General features: G+C 37.6%; 1 protein-coding gene across 6 annotated transcripts in view; it reads left to right on the top strand.

Annotated features, from left to right (window-relative positions):
* The window catches only part of BABAM2 (BRISC and BRCA1 A complex member 2), a 453750-nt gene that overhangs the window by 92480 nt on the left and 340858 nt on the right, over positions 1-20412 (top strand). For all 6 annotated transcript variants that reach the window (XM_073791483.1, XM_073791482.1, XM_073791484.1 and 3 more), the window contains one exon: positions 1006-1100. In XM_073791483.1, the coding sequence (XP_073647584.1) occupies positions 1006-1100 (95 nt within the window). The remainder of the gene's footprint in view (positions 1-1005; positions 1101-20412) is intronic.

Genomic DNA, 20412 nt, shown 5'->3' with positions numbered 1-20412 from the left:
CTGAATGTTTGAATTTAGATGTCACTATGAAGATATTATTGTTTGAGCAGTAAAAATGACTGGACTGATCCAACACTACGTGTGTGTATGGGTACAGAGGTTGTGTGCATGTATACAAGTATACACACTCTTATACACTACAACCCAGTGTGTGTGTTAGATTGTGGGTATACTGATCTGCTCGTTGGTGTAAGTGGAATGATGAGGGCGGATTCTTGGGGTGAGCAGAGGGGAAGAAAAGGAAGCTAAAGAAGGAGAAAGGAGAGGAACAGAGAGGTAGAAGAACTTACAGTACAAATTTGTCAAGGAGCTTTTGTAATTTATCTTATGCTTCAATGTAATACTTTCGATAGTAATAACACTATTACTAACAATAGTAGTACTCCTGTATGACTTGTTGAGTGCTTACCGTATGCCAGACACCTAGCTAGACATGCTATCTCTTTTTACCCTCACAACAAATCCGTGATGTCAGAACTATTATATCCTCTTTTTACTGATGAGGAAACTGAACTCCAAAGAAGTTAAAACTTGCCCAAGATGACTTGAACTAATAAATAATTAGGAGATCCTGTGGTTTTAAATCTGACTTTTTGGACTCCAAGCCAAATGTTCTTTCCATTATACCAAAGGTTTGTGTGTTTAATTTCTTCAAGGCAAGGACTTTATCTTTAGAAAATCAGTCCTTGATAAAGGCTTATTAATTAGCGGGCAGTGACTGGACAGTAACGTTTCCTATTAATAAAATCTGCATGTACTCTGGATGTCGTTGCTTCTACTTTTCTACATGGGTATTTATAGTGTATTAGGAGGTAACACTTTCTGATTGCATGCTGTGAATGTTAATTTAAAAGAAGATATCAGTTCTTTTGTTTCTGAAAGTGCTTTTCAGTATTTTTGTTAAACTAATATAAACTTCTTTCAGAAGTTTTTCTGATGCACTCCCCAGATCGTTCATACATTTGCAAGGAAATTAGAAGAGCCTGACATTTTCTTTTATTTCAGGGGATATCATTTTCAATGCCCAGTACCCAGAGCTGCCTCCCGACTTTATCTTTGGAGAAGATGCTGAGTTCCTGCCAGACCCCTCTGCTCTGCATGTGAGTACTGCAGGCCTGTTTGGATGATCTCTGTTTGCTGAAAGGAGAATCAAGTTAGCTTTTGACAATTCTTTAACAGATACATTTGCTGAACACATGGATTTTTTTCCACCCCTTTTTTCTCTGTCCTGTGAAATAAGTGTAACTCGTTATGTGCCAAAATAGTTAAGAGATTTTTTTTCACTGCAGTTTTATTTTCAGACTATTTTGAATTAATGAAAACCTCTAGCATATTGGTTAAAATACATTTACTTCAGCTGAAGGAGACATGTTGAAAACATTTTCTTTGTTTTAACTTAATATTTCATGCCTGCGATCAATTTTCTAATGTTTACTAACACTTCATCACGGGGCTTGTTAGGGGAGTGTTTCTTGGCTCTTCAGGAGGCCTTTTTTTGTATAGAAGTGAAAGTGGCAAATTTGGACTTACAGCTGCATTTTCTCAGTATTATTATCAGAAGGGTAAAGACCAGATTAAGTGTTCTTTATTAAGCAAGACCAGAAACTTTGTAGTTGAAGTAAAATGTTTCTGGATTTAAAGCAGAGAAAAGGATGGTAGTACTTGTCAGATCACATGTGGTTTGTATAAAAAGTGTTTTTTTCATGGCTAGTGGAGAAAAGCATGTACCATTTTGTTTAAAAGGTCTGACCAGACAAAATGTCTCTCTCTTTCCCTTCTCAAGTTTGATTTTGCTATGATGCCTATACCATAAGAGAGGTTCTATTATTGTTCAAAAACTTTGTTCTTAGTTTTGTTTTTTGGAAATTTTTTTTTGTCTCATTGAAGTTTTGTAATTAAAAGTTTGAGGGGGCTTCCCTGGTGGCGCAGTGGTTGAGAGTCCGCTTGCCAATGCAGGGGACACGAGCTCGTGCCCTGGTCCGGGAAGATCCCACATGCCGCGGGGCGGCTAGGCCCGTGAGCCATGGCCGCTGAGCCTGCGCGTCCGGAGCCTGTGACCCTCAACGGGAGAGGCCACAACAGTGAGAGCCCCGCGTACCACCAAAAAAAAAAAAAAAAAAGTTTGAGGACTTGCTTTGAAATCTTGTCCCCCCTCCCTTTTTTAAAAGGGAAGTATTAAACAGGAAGTACTAACCCAAACCTAAAGAATTATCTTAAATTTTGGAAAACAGCTGTAAAAATACAGTTGGCAAGAGTAGGATGGGTTTGTTGCAAAATCTAATAATTACACATAAACTGTTACTTTAGTTGATTTTTTTAAAAAATTGTAGTTTAAGTATGGTCCCTTTAGATGCTTTGTGTTACAAATTCACCCCATATTGAAGCTGAAGGCCTTACCTGGAGAAAATAAGGCGGACGTGCCCCTACAGATCTGTCCTGTATTAAATCTGCCCAGTGGAAGGTAGCATATGCTAAATGCCAAAGATATATTACAGGCTAAGAGCTCCAGAAGTTTAAAGAAGCTTGTCAGAAAAGGCTTTGTTGCGGAGGTGAAACTTATAATAATACTTGAAGAATGGAACAAAAGTGGGGAGTGTGGCAGAGAGTATTTCAAGTAAGGGGAATGACATAAACAAATGATATGTATAATATATTGTAGAAGAAGGTACTTGACAGGTTTGCTGAAGGGTAAGTTAATATAAGGAAGGGCTAGAAAAGGTTAGAAAGATAACTTGGGATAAGACTGTGGAATGCATTGAATGCTAGGTTAAGAGCCACTGAAGGAAATGATACTTGGAGAATTATCTAACAGCAGTGTGGTCAGTACAATGGATTAAGAGAGATTGAGGACTGTTGTAAAAATCTGTGCGGGGGAAGGGGCTTTGAGCTAGGATGATGCAAGAGGAAACACTATGATGGAAAGGATAGGAAATATATGTTTACAATTTCTCTTACGAATTGCCTGTAAAATTTACAAAGCACATCTTCAATATTGGCAAGGATTGTGAGTATAGACATTATCTTTTATCTATCTATCTATCTATTTATTTTGGTGAGAGTATAGACTTTAAAAGTTAGAAAGGACCTTAAGTTTTATCTTACTCCACTTTTCTGTTTTAATATTCAGGAAATCGACCTAGATTTATTTAATTTTATTTTTTTAACATCTCTATTGGAGTATAATTGCTTTACAATGGTGTGTTAGTTTCTGCTGTATGACAAAGTGAATCAGCTATATGTATACATATATCCCCATATCTCCTCCCTCTTGTGTCTCCCTCCCACCCTCCCTATCCCACCCCTCTAGGTGGACACAAAGCACCGAGCTGATCTCCCTGTGCTATGGGGCTGCTTCCCACTAGCTGTCTGTTTTACATTTGGTAGTGTGTATACGTCCATGCCACTCTCTCAGTTCATCCCAGCTTACCCTTCCCCCTCCCTGTGTCCTCAGGTCCATTCTCTACGTCTGCGTCTTTATACCTGTCCTGCTCCTAGGCTCTTCAGAACCATTTTTTTTTTAAGATTCCATATATATGTGTTAGCATATGGTATTTGTTTTTCTCTTTCTGACTTACTTCACTCTGTATGACAGTCTCTAGGTCCATCCACCTCATTACAAATAACTCAATTTCGTTTCTTTTTATGGTGGAGTTATATTCCATTGTATTTATGTGTCACATCTTCTTTATCCATTCATCTGGGAAATCGACCATATTGTTGTGTTGGAGTTGATATTATAACTTCACTCTTCTGATGTTTAGTTTTTTTTTTCTTTTTTTAAGAAGTGTAACCTTTTTATTATTTATTTATTTATTTAATGGTGTATATTTTATTTATTTATTTATTTGATTGCTCTGGGTCTTAGTTGCCGCAGGTGGGCTCCCCAGTTGTGGCTCGTGGGCTTCTTAGTTGTGGCTCACCAACCCCTTAGTTGCGGCACACAGGCTCCCTAGCTGTGGCGTGTGAACTCTTCGTTGCGACATGCATGTGGGATCTAGTTCCCTGACCGGGGATTGAACCTGGGCCCCCTGCATTGGGAGCGTGGAGTCTTAACCACTGCCCCACCAGGGAAGTCCCCTGATGTTTAGTTTTGAGTGAAGTTATCATAAATGTTTTTGAGAAATTAGCTGAAAAGAACAGCCAAAAAAATAAAGCACTATATCTAAAAGAAAGATTACAAATCTAGGGGAACACCTCTCTTTAGCTATAGTTTATCTAAGGCCTCAGGCAGGTTACCCAGTGCTTCTTCATGGACCAGCCAGCTGGACAAGTCTAGATAAGCAACCAGGATACACCCTGCACTAGCTGGGTGAGGTCTACACAGCTCTGGAGGGTGCCCTGTATCTTTGCAAAAAATGGTTTGAAGTAGCTTAAAGGATACACATAAGGTTAATAAAAATATATGAGGTGCCCTAATCCATCTGATGAAGCCACTTTTTTCTAAACGCAGACTCTTCATTCAGGAAGGTGAATTTCATTATGGACTTTGAGATTCTCAGCTGAATGGAAAGTACTAGATAGATACCAGATCTAGAGATAGGTATCTCATAGATATCAGGGAATCATAAAATTATTGTTAGGATCTTAATGGTATAGTTGGTCCCACTTCTGGCTATATGCTAGAATAATTTAGGAAGCCTGTTAAAAATACAAATTTTTGAACCTCACTGGACATACTGAATTAGATAGATGCTTTAGGGAGCCACAGAGTCATTAAGTTCCCTGGGTGATTTTTATGTGTTAGTCTGTGAACTGCTATTGGGAAGCACTAATTGAATCCATCTCTTATAGTAATATCTCCAATAGAAGGCCATTTGCCTTTGCTTGACATTATTTCCAGTGAGGTATCATTTTCCATTTTGGGAATAGCTCTGATGTTTTTAAAATAACTTCTTTATTGAGACATAATTTATATGCCATACGATTCACCTATTTAAAGTGTATAATTCAGTGGCTTTTTTTTTAACATCTTTATTGGAGTATAATTGCTTTACAATGGTGTGTTAGTTTCTGCTTTATAACAAAGTGAATCAGCTATACACATACATATATCCCCCTATCTCCTCCCTCTTGCATCTCCCTCCCACCCTCCCTATCCCACCCCTCTAGTTGGACACAAAACACCGAGCTGATCTCCCTGTGCTATGCGCTGCTCCCCACTAGCTATCTGTTTTACATTTGGTAGTGTATATATACGTCCATGCCACTCTCTCACTTCGTCCCAGCTTACGCTTTCCACTCCCTGGGTCCTCAAGTCCATTCTCTACATCTGCGTCTTTATTCCTGTCCTGCCCCTAGGTTCTTCAGAACCATTTTATTTTTTTTAAGATTCCATATGTATGTGTTAGCATATGGTATTTGTTTTTCTCTTTCTGACTTACTTCACTCTGTATGACAGACTCTAGGTCCATCCACCTCACTACAAATAACTCAAGTTCATTTCTTTTTATGGCTGAGTGATATTGCACTGTATATATGTGCCACATATTCTTTATCCATTCATCTGTTGATGAACACTTAGGTTGCTTCCATGTCCTGGCTATTGTAAATAGAGCTGCAATGGACATTGTGGTACATGACTCTTTTTGAATTATGGTTTTCTCAGGGTATACGCCCAGTAGGGATTGCTGGGTCATATGGTAGTTCTATTTTTAGTTTTTTTTAAGGGACCTCCATATGGAGAACACTCCATAGTGCCTGTATCAATATTCATTCCCACCAACAGTGCAAGAGGGTTCCCTTTTCTCCACACCCTCTCCAGCATTTATTGTTTGTAGATTTTTTGATGATGGCCATTCTGACTGGTGTGAGGTGATACCTCGTTATAGTTTTGATTTGCATTTCTCTAATGATTAGTGATGTTAAGCATCTTTTCATGTGTTTGTTGGCAATCTGTATATCTTTTTTTGAGAAATGTCTATTTAGGTCTTCTGCCCATTTTTAGATTGGGTTGTTTGTTTTTCTGATATTGAGCTGCATGAGCTGCTTGTATATCTTGGAGATTAATCCTTTGTCAGTTGCTTCGTTTGCAAATATTTTCTCCCATTCTGAGGGTTGTCTTTTCATCTTGTTTATAGTTTCCTTTGCTGTGCAAAAGCTTTTAAGTTTCATTAGGTCCCATTTGTTTATTTTTGTTTTTATTTCCATTTCTCTAGGAGATGGGTCAAAAAGGATCTTGCTGTGATTTATGTCATAGAATGTTCTGCCTGTGTTTTCCTCTAAGAGTTTAATAGTGTCTGGCGTTACATTTCGGTCTTTAATCCATTTTGAGTTTATTTTTGTGTATGGTGTTAGGAAGTGTTCTAATTTCATTCTTTTATATGTAGCTGTCCAGTTTTCCTAGCACCACTTGTTGATGAGGCTGTCTTTTCTCCATTGTATATTCTTGCCTCCTTTATCGAATATAAGGTGACCATATGTGTATGGGTTTATCTCTGGGCTTTCTATCCTGTTCCATTGATCTGTATTTCTGTTTTTGTGCCAGTACCATACTGTCTTGATTAATTTCAGTGGTTTTTAGTTGTGCAACTATCACCACAGTCAAATTTAGAACATTGTCATCACCCCTAAAAGAAATTCCAAACCCATTAGCAGTCACTTCCCTATCCTCCCCACCCCCACCTGTGTTCACTGTCAACAATAACTAATGTATATTTCTGTCTGTGGATTTGCCTATTCTGGATATTTCATGTAAATGGAATCATATAATATATGGTGCTTGTGACTGACTTCTTTCACTTAGCATGCTGTTTTCAATGTAACATGTATCACTACATCATTTTTTATTGCCAAGTAATATTCTATTGTATACATGTACCACATTTTATTTGTACTTTTGTCAGTTGATGAACATTTGGGTTGTTTACACATTTTGGCTATTATAAATACTGCTGTTGTGTGGACATATTTTTAGTCCTTTTGGATATATAGGAGTGGAATTACAGGGTCAAATGGTAACACTATGTTTAACTTTTTGAGGAACTCCCTGACTATTTTCCAAAGTGTCTGTACCATTTTACATCCCCATCAGTGGTGTATAAGTGTTCCAGTTTCTTCACATTCTCACTAACACTTATTGTTATCTATCTTTATGATTAGACCCATCCTAGTGGGTGTAAAGTGGTTATCTCATTGTGGTTTTTTGATGTTTTGCATCTTTTTCTGTGTTAATTGGCCATTTATTTATCTTCTTTGTAGAAATGTCTATTCAGATCCTTTGCCCATTTTTAAATTGGGTTATTTGTCTTTTTATTGTTGAGGTATAAGTGTTCTTTATATATTCTGGGTACAAGTTCTTTATCAAGATATATGACTTACAAAACTTTCTCCCATTCGATGGATTATGTTTTCACTTTCTAGATAGTACTGTTTGAAGGGCAAAAATTTTTAATTTTTGGGAAGTCCAACTTGTCTTTTTTCTTTTGTTGTTTGTGCTTCTGGTTTCATATCTAGGAAACCATTGCCTAGTCCAAGTTTAATAATTTTTGCTCTTATGTGAGGTAGGGGCCTTGCTATATTATTTTACAAGTGGAGATCCAGATGCCCCAAGCACAGTTTATTGGAAAGACTATTTTTTCCTTATTGAATTGTTTTGGCATTCTTGGCATTCTGAAACTCAATTGATTATAAGTGTGTGGGTTTGTTTCTGAACTCCCAATTTGTATACCCGTACCACACTGTCTTGCTTTCTGTGACTTTGTAATAAGTTTTGAAATTGGGAAGTATGAGTTTTTGAATTTTGTTCTTCTTTTCCAAGATTGCTTTGCCTAGTGGGTTGCTCTCATTTCCATATGAATTTTTTTTTTTTTTTTTTTTTGCGGTACGCGGGCCTCTCACTGTTGTGGCCTCTCCCGTTGCGGATCACAGGCTCCGGACGTGCAGGCTCAGCGGCCATGTCTCACGGCCCAGCCACTCCGCGGCATGTGGGATCCTCCCGGACCGGGGCATGAACCCGTGTCCCCTGCATCGGCAGGTGGACTCTCAACCACTGCGCCACCAGGGAAGCCCTCCATATTAATTTTAGGATAAGCTTGTCAATTTCTGCAAGGAATCCAACTGGGATTTTGGAAGAGATTGCATTTAATCTGTATATCCAGCTAGAGATTATTTCCATTTTAACAACATTGTCTTCTAATCCAGGAACATGAAATGCCTTAACATTTTTAAGTCTTTTGTTAATATCTTTTAATAATTTTTGTACTTTTCAGAGTACAGATTTTACACTTGTTTTGTTAAATTTATTCCTAAGAACTTTATTCTTTTTGTAAATAAACTTGTTTTTAATTTCATTTTCACATTGATACTATACAGGAACAATTGATTTTTGTATATTGATCTTGTATCCAGCAACCTTACAGCTCTAACTTTAAACATAAAGTTTTTCTTTCTGTTGAGCAGAAATCTCTTTACAGACTTACGTTCTTCATCTTTTTCTACTTTTTTGATGTAAATCAGTTTGTTGTGCAAGCTGGGTGATTACATATTTTTATATTGAGATGTGGTCATAAAATACGGATATTGCTTTTCCTTTGATCTCTTAAACTCAACTTAAAGCATTTCATAAGATAGAAATGGAAGCAGCATTGCAATTAGCTTACAGTATGTCTGGGAGCTTCTTTTAAGATCAACATTCATAAATTGTAGTAGATTTCTTAAAAATTTGCCTGCTTGCTCTACATTATATATGCTAATAATTTATTCACCAAACCATGTAAGGTAATATTAATTGAAAGTTAGGACCTAAGGCCTAAGCAATGGAGATAAACCCTGAACTCTATGGCCATATGAACCAGCTATCCCATTCCTGGGCATATATCCAGACAAAACTAGAATTTGAAAAGATGCATGTACCTCTATGTTCATAGCAGCACTATTTACAATAACCAAGACATGGAAACAACCTAAATATCAGTCAACAGATGAATGGATAAAGAAGATGTGGAATATATATATAGGAATATTACTCAGGCATTAAAAAGAATGAAATAATGCCATTTGCAGCAACATGTATGGACCTAGAGATTATCATACTAAGTAAAGTAAGTTAGAAAGAGAAAGACAAATACAATATGATATCACTTATATGTGGAATCTAAACTATGACACAAATGAACAGAACACAAATGAACTGTTTCTGTATCAATGAAACAGAAACAGACTCATAGAATAGAGAACAGACTTGTGGTTGCCAAGGAGGGTATGGGGGGAAGGGAAGAATTAGGAGTTTAGGATTAGCAGATGCAAACTATTATATATAGGATGGAAAAACAACATCCTACTGTATAACAGAAGGAACTGTACTCAATATCCTGTGATAAATCATAATGAAAAAGAATATTGAAAAGAATTTATTATATATGTATAACTGAGTCACTTCACTATACAGCAGAAATTAACACAACTTGTAAATCACTGTACTTCAATTAAAAAAAAAAGCCTGAACTATACTCTAGGTGTGTTCTCTGGTTAGCACGGTTAGCACACAACTTTATTTAATAGACAATATGAGAAAATCATGTGAATACAACATAGTACATGGCAGAGGGATATGTTAATTTGGTTTGGGGCTGGTGGTGGAAAGTTTTTAATACAACAGTAACGTGCTAATCATCCAGTTAATCTGTGCTTAGAAGTAGTTTTCAGGGACACTTAAGAAGAGTTGATTCTTGGTTGGAGAGGTTATTTGCAGAGCTTTTTGCTTTGAGTAGTTTTGCTTTGAGTAGTTTTGCTTTGAGCCTCAAGTCCGAAGCATATGCTGATTAAAGAGCTGTCCCTGCCATATAAGTTAATTTGTCAGTGGCTTTGCTGTCACTCTGTTCTGTCTTATGTGTTTGCCATACGGTTTCATCTGTCATATTATAACTAAGAGGCTGACTTATTGATGCCCTCCTTTACTAATGAAAAAGCATAAAAATCAACAAAAGACAAATTGAGGAAAATCCTATCTGTGGGTATTTATTGATTACACACTGTGTGTCCAACACTGTGTTATATGGAATTTGACCTCAAGGAGGCTAAATTTTAGGGAGACATAGATACATGAAAACAAATGGCCATAGGTGGTATATACTTCAGTGCTGGAATACTTGATACCAAGAAGTGCTGTGGGATAATTACATAGCGTTTTCACATATATTATATAATATGAGAAGAGAGGATGATCACTAAATTAAGACAGAGGCTCCATTAAAATGAAAAAGGGAAAATTATCATGGGTTGGAACTGCAGGATTAAAATTATCAGAAAGAAGTTGGAATGTGTGCTGAACTGTAAGTGATGGGTCTGCTCTAGCGGTTATAATTGCTTCTCCTTCCATTCTATTCCGTTCTCACTCTTTTCCAGCCACGCAGGCCTCCTTGCTATTCCTCCAAAAGTCTGAGGACCTCCTTAGAAACTTTTTATTTGCTATTTACCAGTTTCATTCCCTTCTGCCTGGAACTTTCTTCTTCCAGTTATCTGAATGGCTTGCTCTCCTCCTATCTTCAAACGTCATTATATGAGAGCCCTGCCCTGACATCCCTATACAAAATAGTAGTAACGCTCTCCCCATTACTTTCTCATCATTATCCTGCTTTATTTTCTTCACTGCACATTTGATAAATTTGGGGCTGCTTATTTATTAGGTATCTGTTTCTGCTAAGGTGACCAACTGCCCTGTTTGTCCCAGAGTGAGGGATTTTCTGGGATTTAGTATGTTCACTGCTAAGACGGGACAGTCCCAGGCAAACTGGGATACATGATCACCTTTGTTTATTCACTGGATTGGAAGCTTCTTGAGAGAATGGAATTTGTTTTCTTCATTGCTGTATCCTAGTGTCTAGAAGGGTACCTGGTGCATAGAGGTGTGCAGTGTGTATCTGTTAGATGAACAGTTTGCCTTTAAGGTTCTGCATCCTTAAGGGACTTGTTGGTTTCCAAGACTAGAAAATGTTTTAAATAAAAATTTCAAACTAGAAGAAAGAGATTCAATTTTTGAGAAATTTGTAGGATAAAAATCAGTTAACAGAAACTCTGAAGCTGTGATTTTTTCAGCCTCGCTTTTGCAACACCGTGTGTTGTGTTCAGCTGACTTAGAGGGTATTGTGAAATTCTTTCCCCCCAAAGTAATAGTGATAATTCACTTTAATTTAAAATAAAATTGCATAAAGGAGGAAGGGTGGATCATATATTTAAATGAGAAGAACATGTTGCAATTATAGCATGGTTAGAAACCACTGATATCTGACTTCCTGGTTTGAAGAAGGTGACAACGATTTTGTGTTTGCTACAAGCATCTTCAGGGTAGGGAACCTAACGCCACTGCAGGTACTACCCACTGGTTGTGTAATTATTTCACTGACTCTGTTCTGCTCATGGAATGTAAGCGAAGAAAGAGTAGTGTGCTCACACCTTGTTGCTTTTCCTTCCCTGCTCGTCTCTGTGCTACCTGAAGAAAGACATCTTTTGAATGTGTCCATGGAAAATAGTGTCCATATCCTGTGTACATAAAAGATATTTGAAATATATGTGAAGAACGCACTAAGCTGAGATAGACTGCATGGCCCACTATTCAAATATGCCATCCAGATGTGTGGTGCCCCTGCTCCTCGACACGTCCATTGCCATTAACATATTATAAGATAGAACGCTCTGCATTTTTCAAATATCTGTTTAATGCCTCAATTGAGGCCTGTAAAAGACTCATCCTTCACCCTCCAGCTGGACATAATGCTCAAGACAAATAAGTGAACAGAATTGCAGCCTCGGGTGATATGAGCAGGAAATAGAGATATGTGCACAGGGTGCTGGGGGGACATGTAGGAGGAGCAGTTTATCAGATCCATGGATAGTAAGTGTCAAGGACTTAGAAACATATTATTTGGTTGTTTATAACTAATACACATTTTATGTAACTTATTGAAGAATAACATGCCTACAGAAGACTGTACAAATCGTAACTACCTAGCATGGCACATTTCCAGAAAGTAAAGACATTATGTAATCGGCACCCAGATAAAGAAACAGAACATACCCAGCTTCCAGAAGCCCCACTCATGCCCTCTCCCATCACTGTGACCACCTTGCCCAAGAGTAAACACTGTGCTGACTTTCTCACCATTATTAATTTGCCTCTTTTTCATCTTCCTGCAAATGGAATCAAACAGCGTGTACTTGTGTGCCTGACGTCTTTCACTCAACATTTATTTGGGAGCTTTACCCGTGCAGTAGTTGTTGTTGTTGCATGCTCATTGCTCATAGTGTTTCACTGTGTGAGCGTACCACGGTGCATCTATCCATTCTAGTGTTGATCAACGTTTGGATTATTTACAGTTCTTTGCTGTTGTGAATAGTGCTATTATGAATATTCTGTATGTCTCAGTGGACATATGTGTGCATTTCTGATGGGTGTATACTGAAGGGTGGGCTCACTGGCTCGCGTTGTGTAGAGGGTTAAGGAGAGGACTGTTAATATACGCACATATGCATACACACATAATTTTGATGGTATGTGTTATAAATAAGTCTTTAAAAATACAGTCGTAGAAAAACAGAACATCTTGAAAGTACAAACAGGGTACACTTAAAATGCAACTTGACCATTTTGTCAGTCAGCATTCAGTCAAGAGACAGAAACCGTATCAGTAATTTGAGGAGGGTAGAGGAAGAATACCCCAAAAGGAACAAACTGGGAAGACGCTTTTCTCATGGCTCCCTGCAGCCCCCCAAGGCTGAGACTCTGACCTCCTTGTTGGAGAGGGTGTGGCTACAGCCCCCTGGATGATGGAGACCCTTACGTGGGGGTGCTGGGAGGCCAAGGCTGGCAAGTAGAAATGGGTTAGGTGCCAGTTAAACGGGCTGGAGGGTGAGCACTGCTGGGTCTCCTGTGTACCTCTAGCAGCTGCACCATAGGTGCAGCTCTGAAAAGTGCACTAGAGCCAGGGAAAGAAGCTCCCGTTCTGTCATGCCTTGCACCGTCCCTCCATCACTTTCTGTTGACAAGCTAAACATTGCACCAGTTGACAGAGGAAACATGTTTACAGGGCCCAGTTCCAGTTTCATAAGCGGGACAAAGAAGAGTAGATTTGGGAGATGAGAGGCAGTAAGGGAATAAATAGCACAACTATGTAACACCAAACTTACCTTCCAGTTTATTTTTTCTGCTGTGTCTAATTTGCTATTAAACCCATCTAATGAGCTCTTAAGTTTAGGTAATAGATCCTTCAATTCTACAATTCCATTTGGTTCTTTTCTATAAGTTCTTTAGTGAATTTATCTTTTCATCTATAGTTTTCTCCATTTTCTTGTACATACTAATTGTATTTATTTTCAAGTCCTTATGAACCAATTCCAATATCTGGAATATTCTTGGGTCTATTTGTTTTGCCTGCTTTTTTTCTTTATCAGTGATATGCTTCTGTATTTGGTGTTTCTAGTTGTTTTGAGTGGATGTCAGCCATTCCAGTTCAAAAACAGTAGAGGCTCCAGGTGGTGCTCTTTTCTTCTAGAGAGAAAGTTCATTGTCCCCTCTCATAGGCAGATGCATGTTGACCGATGACCTTAATCCAGACAGGGACTCTGCTGGGTTGAGGCTGGTTTATGGCTTTGGTAAGGGTGGGTCTACCTCTGCTTTACTACTGTTCCTGAAGTAGAGCTCTTCAGGGTTTTAAACCAAGAGTCTGGAGTGGCCACTGTTCTTAGACCCTTTTAAGTGCTTTGGCCAATAAAATATTTTAAAATAGACACCATGTTATTTATCAAATTATTTGAACACCTGCACAGCATGGATCTTTGCCCTGAGAGATCTCATATTCTAAATTTTGTCTTGTTAAGCCTGCTGGTAACTCTGCTCTGCTTTTCAGAAGTGGTTGCTTAATTTTTAGCTTCTTGCCCTTGGGCTGCCCCAGAATTTATCAGATGTCTTGAGGGGAACTGGCTGCATGTTTTTTGAGGTCTCTCAAGACTCTGTTCTGATGGTTTTTTCTGAGTCCAACAGCAACTTTGTGCTGTGCAAAGCCTGGTTTCTCAGCCTCCTTCCTGTGCCCAGAATTTGCAAATGTCCCAGGGATACCTCTCCCTGATGCTGTCTCCTTTCTGAATTCTCAGCCCCTCCGGTTCTCATTGCTTCAGCAGACGTCGAATACCTTCAACGATCTGGCTTTCTGGTTGTTCTTACTGAGACTGCTGGTTTATGCAAAGCCACTGCATCCTATCTGGAAGCATAAGTCAGTTGTCCTACATATAGTTTTGCCCTTTACTGACATAGATACACTATTGATACTATGTATAAAATAGATAACTAATGAGAACCTACTGCGTAGCACAGGGAACTCTACTCAGTGCTCTGTGGTGACCTAAATGAGAAGGAAACCCAAAAAAAGAGGGGATATATGTATACCTATAGCTGATTCACTTTGTATAAACTAACACAATATTGTAAAGCAACTATACTCCAATTAAAAAACAAAACAAAACAAACAAAGCAAAAGTACAAAACCTTAGTGGACCATAAATACCCCTTCCTATGTTGGCAAGAATACAGAATTAAGAAAAATCATTATTAATAATAAAAATACTTAATGTTAATAAAATTTCAATAACATCAATAAAAATTATTAAAATGCCAAAAAACAGTGTACTTCTTCCTTTCTTATGAAAACCTAGATTTTAAGTTCCAGTAGATTTTCCTAAGGTGGAAAGAAATAAGGGTAAACGTTATTTAGAGATGGCATCTCTGGTTCTCTTGATCTGATAGCAGCTTGGATTCAAAGGATGCTTCAATGTATGGTCCAAGTGAATATGAGAAAATTACGAGAAATTTTGATGCAAACTTGGTTTATGTGCTGGTGAGTTAAAAACTCTGTATTTCTACCATTATCTATTTTTCCTTATCAGCCATGGAAACATTTTATGAGGTAGGAAATATGCTGATACTGTTATTCTTTGTAAAATGTACCTCCTTAGGGGAGACAGTGGAAGGCCCCTGGTCTAGGAATGATGATTTGTGAATTCATCTATTTTTTCAAAGGTGTTGCTACCATACCAACTGTGGATTAAGATGAGTATTAATGTCCACACATATGCACACACACATATAATTTTGAAGGCATGTGTTACAAACAAGGCTTTTAAAAGCACAGTTGTAGAAAAACAGAACATCTTGTAAGTGCAAACAAGGTACATTTAAAATGTGCACTCTTGAAGTAAGTCAGAAAGAGAAAAACAAATACCGTATGCTAACACATATATATGGAATATTAAAAAAAAAGGTTCTGAAGAACCTAGGGGCAGGACAGGAATAAAGACACAGACATAGAGAATGGACTTGAGGACACGGGGAAGGGGAAGGGTAAGCTGGGACGAAGTGAGAGAGTGGCATGGACTTATATATACTACCAAATGTAAAATAGATAGCTAGTGGGAGGCAGCCCCATAGCACAAGGAGATCAGCTCGGTGCTTTGTGACCACCTAGAGGGGTGGGATAGGGAGGGTGGGAGGGAGACGCAAGAGGGAGGAGATATGGGGATATATGTATATGTATATGTATAGCTGATTCACTTTGTTAGAAAGCAGAAACTAACCCACCACTGTCAAGCAATTATGCTCCAGTAAAGATGTTAAACAAAAATAAATACCAAAAAAAAATGTTCACTCTTATAAGACAAATGAAAAAAAGGCAAACCAAGTTATTTTTTGAAATCTAATGGCAAATATAACATTTAGCATATATTGCCAGTTTTGATTTACTCAACTGAATTTGTAAAAATGCTTCTGGGAAAATGAGGTACTGAATTGTGTGTGAAGCATTTCAGTTCAGAAACCGCTTATTCAGAGGAGTTATTTGATGATCAGTTTTGAAGATTATTCATTGTCTTTGGTTGGTCATCTCTGTCATCCTCTCTTTATCACCTTTTTTCCTCTCCAGCACTCTTCTCAAAGAGGTAGATTTTTAAATTATAACAGTGTATTTTTATTATTAACAACATATAAAATACAGATAAATACCTAGAAAAACAAATCCTTAATCCCACAGTTTAGAGATGAGTATTATTAACATTTTAGTGGATTTACTCTCAGTATTTTTCTATGTCTTTGTCACACGCATACATGTCCTTTACAGTTTTCAATATATATTTTTTTACCTTACATATTATTGTAAGCATTTTTCCTTTGACATGATGAATTCGTCTGAAGAATCTTTTAAAATTGGCTTCTATTCTTTTGCCCTGTCCCTGATGGTTAGTGCCTCCCCAGGAACATCAAAAGTGTATCTCAAACCCGTCCTTTTTCTTTACTTTCAAGTTTGTTTTTCATCGAAAACAATGAACTTCACTTAAGGGAAATGGAAACAATTTGTGAATTCTTAATACCTAATAGTTGGTGATTATAATATTACTTAATATTACAGTAACTTGCTTAAAAAAGTATATTAGTTCATCATTGTAAGTCTAATTTCTGTAAACAGGGATTCTACCCACACTTCTCTTAAGAAAATAGAGGTGAAATTAAGGTTTTAGTGAAACAACATCCAAATTGTTTTTGGCTAACATGTATACAGCATTGAGTAGAGATAAAGAACTCTACCTTTCAAGAGGACTTTGATTTAATTGGTGAACTTAAACATAAATAGAGAAATATTGTAGCATATTGCTACAATATTGTGTGTTGTCATAACACATTATATATACCTCTGTAGCACTACTATTTTGTCCAGTAGTTGTTTGTTTATATTTTTGTCTCCTCTGCCATTCTGAGAGCACCTTGCAGGCAGAGGTGCTTAACATGTTTATTGGAGTATAACAGCTTGACAATGGTGTGTTAGTTTCTGCTTTATAACAAAGTGAATCAGCTATACATATACATATATCTCCATATCTCCTCCCTCTTGCCTCTCCCTCCCACCCTCCCTATCCCACCCCTCTAGGTGGTCACAGAGCACTGAGCTGATCTCCCTGTGCTATGCGGCTGCTTCCCACTAGCTATCTGTTTTACAGCTGGTAGTGTATATATGTCCATGACACTCTCTCACTTCGTCCCAGCTTACCCTTCCCCCTCCCCGTGTCCTCAAGTCCATTCTCTACGTCTGCGTCTTTATTCCTGTCCTGCCCCTAGGTTCTTCAGAACTTTTTTTTTCTTTAGATTCCATATATATGTGTTAGCATATGGTATTTGTTTTTATATTTCTGACTTACTTCACTCTGTACTTCACGCTGTATGACAGACTCTCTAGGTCCATCCACCTCACTACAAATAACTCAATTTCGTTTCTTTTTATGGCTGAGTAATATTCCATTGTATATATGTGCCACATCTTCTTTATCCATTCATCTGTCGATGGACACTTAGGTTGCTTCCATGTCCTGGCTATTGTAAATAGAGCTGCAATGAACATTGTGGTACGTGACTCTTTTTGAATTATCGTTTTCACAGGATATACTCCCAGTAGTGGGATTGCTGGGTCATATGGTAGTTCTATTTTTAGTTTTTTAAGGGACCTCCATATTGTTCTCCATAGTGGCTGTACCAATTTACATTCCCACCAACAGTGTAAGAGGGTTCCCTTTTCTCCACACTCTCTCCAGCATTTATTATGTGTAGATTTTTTGATGATGGCCATTCTGACTGGTGTGAGGTGATACCTCATTGCAGTTTTGAGTTGCATTTCTCTAATGATTAGTGATGTTGAGCATCCTTTCATGTGTTTGTTGGCAATCTGTATATCATTTTTGGAGAAATGTCTATTTAGGTCTTCTGCCCATTTTTGGATTGGGTTGTTTGTTTTTTTGATATTGAGCTGCATGAGCTGCTTGTATATCTTGGAGATTAATCCTTTGTCAGTTGCTTCGTTTGCAAATATTTTCTCCCATTCTGAGGGGTGTCTTTTTGTCTTTTTTACGGTTTCCTTTGCTGTGCAAAAGCTTTGAAGTTTCATTAGGTCCCATTTGTTTACTTTTGTTTTTATTTCCATTTCTCTAGGAGATGGGTCAAAAATGATTTTGCTGTGATTTATGCCATAGAGTGTTTTGCCCATGTTTTCCTCTAAGAGTTTGATAGTGTCTGGCCTTACATTTAGGTCTTTAATCCATTTTGAGTTTATTTTTGTGTGTGGTGTTAGGGAGTGTTCTAATTTCATTCTTTTACATGTAGCTGTCCAGTTTTCCCAGCACCACTTGTTGAAGAGGCTGTCTTTTCTCCATTATATATTCTTGCCTCCTTTATGAAATATAAGGTGACCATATGTGTATGGGTTTATCTCTGGGCTTTCTATCCTGGTCTGTTGATCTATATTTCTGTTTTGTGCCAGTACCATACTGTCTTGATTACTGTAGCTTTTTAGTATAGTCTGAAGTCTGGGAGCCTGATTCCTCCAGCTCCATTTTTCTTTCTCAAGATTGCTTTGGCAGTTTGGGGTCTTTTGTGTTTCCATACAAATTGTAGAATTTTTTGTTCTAGTACTGTGAAAAATGCCATTGGTAGTTTGACAGGGATTGCAATGAATCTGTAGACTGCTTTGGGTAGTATAGTCATTTTCACAATGTTGATTCTTCCAATCCAAGAACATGGTATATCTCTCCATCTGTTTGTATCATGTTTAATTTCTTTCATCAGTGTCTTATAGTTTTCTGCCTGCAGGTCTTTTGTCTCCTTGGTAGGTTTATTCCTAGATATTTTATTTTTTCATTGCAATGGTAAGTGGGAGTGTTTCCTTAATTTCTCTTTTGGATTTTTCATCATTAGTGTGTAGGAATGCAAGATATTTCTGTGCATTAATTTTGTATCCTGCTACTTTACCAAAAGCATTGATTAGTTCTAGTAGTTTTCTGGTAGCATCTTTAGGATTCTCTATGTATAGTATCATGTCATCTGCAAACAGTGACAGCTGTACTTCTTCTTTTACGATTTGGATTCTTTTGATTTCTGTTTCTTCTCTAAATGCTGTGGCTAAAACTTCCAAAACTATGTTGCATAATGGTGGTGAGAGTGGACAACCTTGTCTTTTTCCTGATCTTAGAGGAAATGATTTCAGTTTTTCACCATTGAGAACGATGTTGGTTGTGGGTTTGTCACATATGACCTTTATTATGTTGTGGAAAGTTCCCTCTATGCCTACTTTCTGGAGGGTTTTTATCATAAATGGGTGTTGAATTTTGTCGAAAGCTCTTTCTGCATCTATTGAGATAGTCATATGTTTTTTCTCCTTCAATTTGTTAATATGGTTTATGACATTGATTGATTTGCATATATTGAGGAATCCTTGCATTCCTGGGGTAAACCCCACTTAATCGTGGTGTATGATCCTTTTAATGTGCTATTGGATTCTGTTTGCTTGTATTTGGTTGAGGATTTTTGCATCTATGTTCATCAGTGATATTGGCCTGTAGTTTTCTTTCTTTGTGACATCTTGGTCTGGTTTTGGTATCAGCGTGATGGTTGCCAGAGACCATATCTTACCTTTAATTTCCCTAATACTTACTTGTGGTATAGGCATTTAGTAAGTACACACTACTAAGGTTTGTTTTGTTTTATTTTTAAATGAATGAATATGCTAAGTACCACATTAATGGTACAGGAGTTCTGAGGAAGTGTTGATTATTGCGCCTTTATGGTCATCTGAGGCTTTATGAGGGAGGAAGGGTTTTAGCTGGGTCTTTAAGCAGCGGTAGGATTTAGAAAATGACAGAGGTAACGGCACTGTAGTCAGGAAGACAAACCTACAGCGAAGTATCACAAACCAAGTATGGCATGTTGGGAGCATTGAGAAAACAGGTTTTCTTTTCTTTTTTTTTTTAATTGAAGTATAGTTAATTTACAGTGTTGTGTTAGTTTCAGATGTACATCAAAATGATTCAGGTGCGTGTGTGTGTGTGTGTGTGTGTGTATGATATTCAGTATAGTTCCCTATGCTATGCAGTAGGTCCTTGTCATTTATCTGCTTTATATATAGTAGTGTGTGTATGTTAATCCCAAACTCCTAATTTATCTCCCCCACAGAGCTATCCTTTTTGGTTACCATAAGTTTGTTTTCTGTCTGTGAATCTATTTCTGTTTTGTAAATAAGTTCATTTCTATCACTTTTTTAGTTTCCACGTATAAGTGATACCATATATTTTCTTTCTCTGCCTGACTTACTTAGTATGATAATTTCTAGGCGCATCCATGTTGCTGCAAATGGCATTATTTTGTTCTTTTTTATAGCTGAGTAGTATTCCATTGTATGTATGTACCACATCTTCTTTACCCATTTATCTGTTGATGGACTCTTAGGTTGCTTCCATGTCTTGGCTATTGTAAATAGTGCTGCAATGAATATTGGGGTGCATGTATCTTTTCAAATTAGAGCTTTCTCTGGTTGTATGCTCAGGAGTGGGATTGCAGGATCATATGGTAACTCTATTTTTAGTTTTTTAAGAAACCTCCATACTGTTCTCTATCAT

The sequence above is a fragment of the Tursiops truncatus genome, chromosome 14 (genome assembly GCF_011762595.2).
Source record: "Tursiops truncatus isolate mTurTru1 chromosome 14, mTurTru1.mat.Y, whole genome shotgun sequence".
NCBI classification, from domain to species: Eukaryota; Metazoa; Chordata; class Mammalia; order Artiodactyla; family Delphinidae; genus Tursiops; species Tursiops truncatus.
The sequence above is the reverse complement of the archived record's forward strand: the minus strand, read 5'-3'. Positions and strand labels throughout refer to the sequence as shown.